The 5,482-nt window shown below is 38.0% G+C and overlaps 1 protein-coding gene across 2 annotated transcripts; it reads right to left on the reverse strand.

Moving 5' to 3' along the window:
- Positions 1–363: 363 nt before the first annotated feature.
- Positions 364–5,209, reverse strand: LOC147847500 (15-cis-zeta-carotene isomerase, chloroplastic-like). 2 transcript variants are annotated; one of them, XM_087339107.1, is made up of 6 exons: positions 5,073–5,187; positions 3,292–3,454; positions 2,307–2,669; positions 1,697–1,843; positions 1,350–1,559; positions 364–828 (listed from the first exon to the last, which is right to left on the reverse strand). In XM_087339107.1, the coding sequence occupies exons 3-6, from the start codon at positions 2,652–2,654 to the stop codon at positions 493–495; spliced, it is 1,041 nt and encodes a 346-aa protein (XP_087195233.1). In that variant the 5' UTR covers positions 2,655–2,669; positions 3,292–3,454; positions 5,073–5,187; the 3' UTR covers positions 364–492. The 2 variants fall into 2 exon arrangements, with proteins under 2 accessions (XP_087195233.1, XP_087195232.1); XM_087339106.1 differs by lacking the exon at positions 3,292–3,454 and having other exon boundaries at positions 5,073–5,209.
- Between the last annotated feature and the right edge of the window lie 273 nt (positions 5,210–5,482).

Consider the following 5,482-nt stretch of genomic DNA (forward strand, 5'->3'; position numbering starts at 1 on the left):
AATTCATATTTTCACTTATTTTACGCACTCCTAGCCTTTCTTAACGAGCTAATTATTGGGAACAATATTTAAGGATGATAATTTAAATCACATAATGCATATCCTAATGCACATGCTCATAAGGATAAGATATTTCCTATGGGAGGACACCTAATCCTAAAGGTAGTTTAGAGAGTTAATAAAAGGTTGTGTTGTAAGAAATCCAAATTAGGGCCCATGAGTCCCACGGGGGAAGTTGGCCCAAGAACCTCTTGGACGTGCCATGTGTCATGCATAGGACCCATAGCTATTGAAGGAGTAAGTTAAAGCTTACGCAAAGGAGGAATGATTGCACTTTCACAGTAACACTCAATGTAGAAGCACTTGGAGTTAACTTTCAAGAAATGATTCCAATATAAAGTACCATAGCTACAATGGGATAACTTTTCACCATATTTCAAGGTTTTCTTACAAATACAGTGTGGGCTTTAACTTCTTCAAAGAATTCTTTATCTACCAATTAAGTTGATAACTGCCTGCCTGAAGGAGAGGATGTGCAAAATAGGCACCCACGGTCAAGAAAAAGATGGTGAAGTAAGGCAACCTCAAAAACTCCTTATAGTAGTCCTTTGGCAATTGTTGCCGGCCATCTAAGATAGCCGCAAAAGGTACAATGCTCGTCCGTGCCTTAACGATATCAAAAGCATCACCATATCGAATACCAAGCCTTCGGTCACCATTCCACACTCCAAAAAGATGATGTGCTAGAAGGCCAAACGAGGCAGTCAACATGAAGGAATTCCCAATCCAGAGTGTGTGCGCAAGGCACCAGAGAAATTGACCCACCATCTGCATTTAAAAACCCAAGTCTTATTAAGACAATGTATGTTCAAATGATCGTTTCTTCATTTCACAGACTTCACTACCTATGTGAAGGCTTGGTAATTCACATTCTTTGAAGTCGAAATGTTTAGAATTTGAAATATTGAAGTTTGGGGTTTTAGGCTTTCAGGCTTCAGGCTTCAGAGTTTAGGTTTTAGATTTTGGGGTTTATATTTTGGCATTTACATTTTAGGGTTCAGTTTTAAGCCTTTACATTCTTCCGATAAGGCAATGCCAGTTGTAATTGCCCATAATTTCTTTGCGTAGGGTTGCTCTTCACTTGGTGTTTAGAATTTAGAGTTTAGGATTGCCATCGTTCAAATAAGGCAATTCTTAATCAAATGTTCACATATATTCTTGGTGGAGAGTTCTCCATTTCGGAGACCAAAACAATTTATGTTCACAAATTTATCCACACACTAGCATTTGGGATGAAGATTAAACGCTTAGAATTTGAAATATGAGAGTTTATGGTTTTCTTTACTTGCCTGAGGATGTCTTGTAATCCTCATGATACCGGTCTCATACATGTGCATCTTCGGCTTGTCCACGGCAGCTACCTCTAGCAAGTTGAATGTAGATGGATAGAGAAAGAAGAAAGAGATGAATGATGTGAACCATACAAATTCGTGCATGCCGGTTATGCCTTGCACTTGCCATAGCTGAACACCATCATACCTATGATCAATGAAATATACCTGTGAAGCAACTTCAGTACTGTTACAACAAAAGAAAGCTACAAAAAACATGAGCCTGTGAATTTTCTTCTGAATGCACATATGCTTGAGAAACAACTTGAATTTTTGTACAAATATGCATTTTTTATGGTATATACCACTGCCGAGACAGCAAGAGGCAAGGAAATGCCCGCAAAAAGAACTCGAAAAGCTCGTTCACCGATGAATTTCTCCCCAATGTCACGAAAACTAGCCAGGCCACTGTGGACAATGGCGAAGACTAAAAGAATCATCAACATTACAAACTGCAAAACAGAGTACCAGAACACTTAAAAAACTACAAAAATAGGAAAATGGCATACGATATAGTACAAATTAAGTCAAAGATTATCATTTTGAGTATCGTACATTTTGGGTTACGATATCACAAAAGGTTGTCATTTGGATTAGCCAAATCTTCCCATAATCACTAGTTTAAAAAGTTCAATTAATTAAATTAGATGCTTCTGTCCTCACACCACCCATAATTCCATGAATAATTATGATAACATAATCATACAGCATAGGGCACATGGAATCAACATTCTGAGGGTGGGGCAACCGAAAAGAGCTTTGCTACATGATCGAAACTCATGTGCAACACAATTTGCTCATTTTAGAAGTACGTGTTACAATTAAGCAAATGATCTCATGTGCAACACAATTTGATCATTTTAGAAGTAGCGTTACGATTAAGCAAATTATTTCACAAACACTATTCTGACATACCTCATGGTTATCGGATAACGATGATATTGCTTGAATGAAAGCATTCCCATAGCCAGTTCTTGGATCGATCCAAATAAAGTTTAAGATAGTCAGAACAACACCAAGAACAATAGTAAAATATATCCAGGAGGACAACTTCTGACTGCTGAGCTTAAAGACGGCAGCATCTTCACCAACTAAAGTGGACTCCTCAAGACATTGATCCACTCTACTAGACTCTTCCTTTTCATAACCACTCTCTGAAGCTTTAATGGGATTTGATATTACAGAATCAGATCTTTGCATATAATGCCTTATTTTGTACATGCCAAAACTGAGGCAAAGTTTTTCTTTTCTTAAGGATGGCATTTGCTTCCATAGAACCTGAATAATATATCCAAAAAATGTCATTTCCCAATGAATCCTGATTCCAACAATGAATGCCAAATTTCAAGGAAGTTTATATAGAGTTTTTTTTATGAATGTTTGTTTATAGGACAATAAGATCCAAGGAATGTGATCCTTTTAAACAGCCTCACAATGTTACTACTGCTTCACAACATGTTGAGGACATGAAGTTTGCATACCTCGTCGCAGCCTAAGAAATCACCTACACCTATAAAAGGCTGAACTAATATTTTATCCATTTAACCCAAAATCAGACCTCTTGAACAATTACAATCATTAGCATGGATCTCTTCTATAAAATCATTAGCTTTAGAAGATCCTAATTGGAAGCCAAGTCAACAGGGTGGATATACAAAATAGAATGAAATGTGTGGACAGGATCATTGAATCAAAACCTTAGATAGAAATCAGATAATAATATGTTGTGCTCTTGCACATCACCACACAATTCGGTAATATCATCATGGCCCACTTATGTAAAAGGCATGCCTTGTTCTAACCAACTATTTTACATTGAGGTAGTCTTTAAACTTAAGTCTTAAACCACTTCCAATCACTAAAATTTTAATGTACTGCATAAATGCAATATCAGCTATACCTATTAGCTGTGCAATACATTGGAAATGGAAAGCCAAGCTAAATGATGGGGTAAAGGAGATGTCCAATCAATCAAACACTTCCAACATCATCCAACCAGAATGCACACTGGGAAAAGATAATCAAGTTGAGCTTGACCATTAGTTCACTAAATTGCTCCAGACCTTGCAGTTTAAAGAAATGAATCAATTTCTCAATGTTCAATGACAACATTACATTCAAAACCAAGCATGTTATTCAAAACATAATCGAAATTTCTTCATTTTACATCTAATTACCCTTCATTGCATTACTTTTACAAGAGGTTTACCCTAGTTATTCAAGCGTTTTGCCTGTAACCCATAGATTGGAAGCTCAACTCCCGCCTTCACTCTTGGTCTTTCTGTAGCCAGCAAGCAATGCCGTACTAAGAGGGAAAAAAACTAGATACAGGAAGCATTCTCTGCTTGTCCGATTTCTCAGAGGCGCCACTGCCATCTAGGATAGCATTTATATAATCAAATGTAAACCAAGTTCAAACCACATAAACATCTTGCAAGGCTCTCTCATACCATGAAACAATAGGCAATGTGACGCCAAAAATGTCAACATTTTCATGGCAGTCATTTATAAAACTGCCATACATGCATGCCTCCTCCAAAACTTAATCCTAAACCCTTATAAGCATAATGAGTGAGCTCTAGTATGAATAATACGACACTCTACATACACCAAGTAATGTTACATTAGCATCAGAAAGGGGAGGAGATTATGTGGCCTATGAGATGTGAAAAAAGTCAACTTGGTTCCATATGACAGTTCTTATTTATATAAAACCACAGAGCTAGACATAATGACTGAGCTCTATCCTGAACTCTTGAGTAATACCACAATCCACATTGATAGATTCTATGAACACCTAGCAAAAGAAGTCAAAAGTAAATCACAATTTCCCTTCAAAAGTACATTTTTTATGTGCAAAAGCTAAGAGAAAGGCACAAAAAATGAGCTCTAATATATTAATACCAGCAACCAACAATGATTCACAAAGGAAACACTACAGTAACATCTAGTGAAGAGGCCAAAACTCTGGCATAAAGAAGACACCCCAAAGATTTCATATGTTATCTTTTAGTTAAGAAATCTATAGCACCCAAAAAGAAGCGTCATGATCTTATTTTATATGATAGCTTTTCTTTGCACAATGTGGAACTGAAACCCCCAGAATAAACTAGAGCTATGAAAAGGCACCTTGAAAGAAGTGACATAGAAAGTATTGATCGTGGCACTGATTATCAACTAGCATCAATGAGTGGTTACGAGGCATCATCAATCACCGGGTCTTTGCATCGCCTTGAGTATGTCATCCTCTCACCTAGGACCCAACATCTAGCCCTAAACCATATATCCCTTGAGCATAGCTGCCTCACATGGCACCAGGGACTAAACGCTAAGCTAACACCGCATATTGAGCTAACCTGAAACAATCTAAAACCCAATCCTAAATGCTAATTTACCCTAACTTCATTGAGCATCAGGCGTAAGGATCAATCTGATGTAGGATTAGACCCTAAACTCTCATTACATGCACCTAGCCCTAGCCCTAAACCTTCAATGCACGCATCTAATCCTAATCGAAAAATCTCAATTCATGCACCCTAGCCCTAAAAGCCCAATGCATAGACTGAACCATAACCCTAAAGTATCAATACATGAACCCAGTCCTAACTCCTAACGCATCCTAAACGAACTTATCTATGCACAACACAGAGAGAGAGAGAGAGAGAGAGATTCCTTTTGTACCTGGGGAGTGCGCATAGGAAAGCGGACGTGGCTGCGATGCGCAGAAGAAGACTTGGTGTGTCTGTTGAGGAAGGAATGCTGAAGCAACAGGGGAGAAGCCATGGCGTGCTCCGGGACGAGCCAAGAGAGAGGAAAATAATTTAGAATATTTATATATACATATGTGTGCGTGTGTGTGTCTGTATATATATTAATATAATGTTAATAATAGAGAGAGGAAAAAGAAATCTGCATTATCTATTTAGAGACGATCGATCACAAGCGTGTGTGTGTGTGTGTGTGTGTGAGAGAGAGAGAGAGAGAGAGAGGTGTGTGTGTTAGAGAGAGAGAGAGAGAGAGAAAGAGAGAGTGTGTGTGTATGTTGGGCTCACCCATCGATATGATCAACTGCTTGCTCTTGGTCTAGTTCC

This window comes from Azolla caroliniana, unplaced genomic scaffold (assembly GCF_043228905.1).
Source record: "Azolla caroliniana isolate FFs.n. ecotype wild unplaced genomic scaffold, voAzoCaro1.0.p SCAF_932, whole genome shotgun sequence".
Taxonomy (NCBI): domain Eukaryota; kingdom Viridiplantae; phylum Streptophyta; class Polypodiopsida; order Salviniales; family Salviniaceae; genus Azolla; species Azolla caroliniana.

What these genes read in the sequence shown, in the direction of transcription:
- LOC147847500 (XM_087339106.1), bottom strand. Translation starts at nt 5,174, where the DNA reads ATGGCTTCTCCCCTGTTGCTTCAGCATTCCTTCCTCAACAGACACACC. An exon ending in CGTTATCCGATAACCATGAG is followed by an intron (nt 1,844 to 2,306) that starts GTATGTCAGAAT and finishes TCTGTTTTGCAG; the next exon opens with TTTGTAATGTTGATGATTCT. An exon ending in CTCTTGCTGTCTCGGCAGTG is followed by an intron (nt 1,560 to 1,696) that starts GTATATACCATA and finishes GTTGCTTCACAG; the next exon opens with GTATATTTCATTGATCATAG.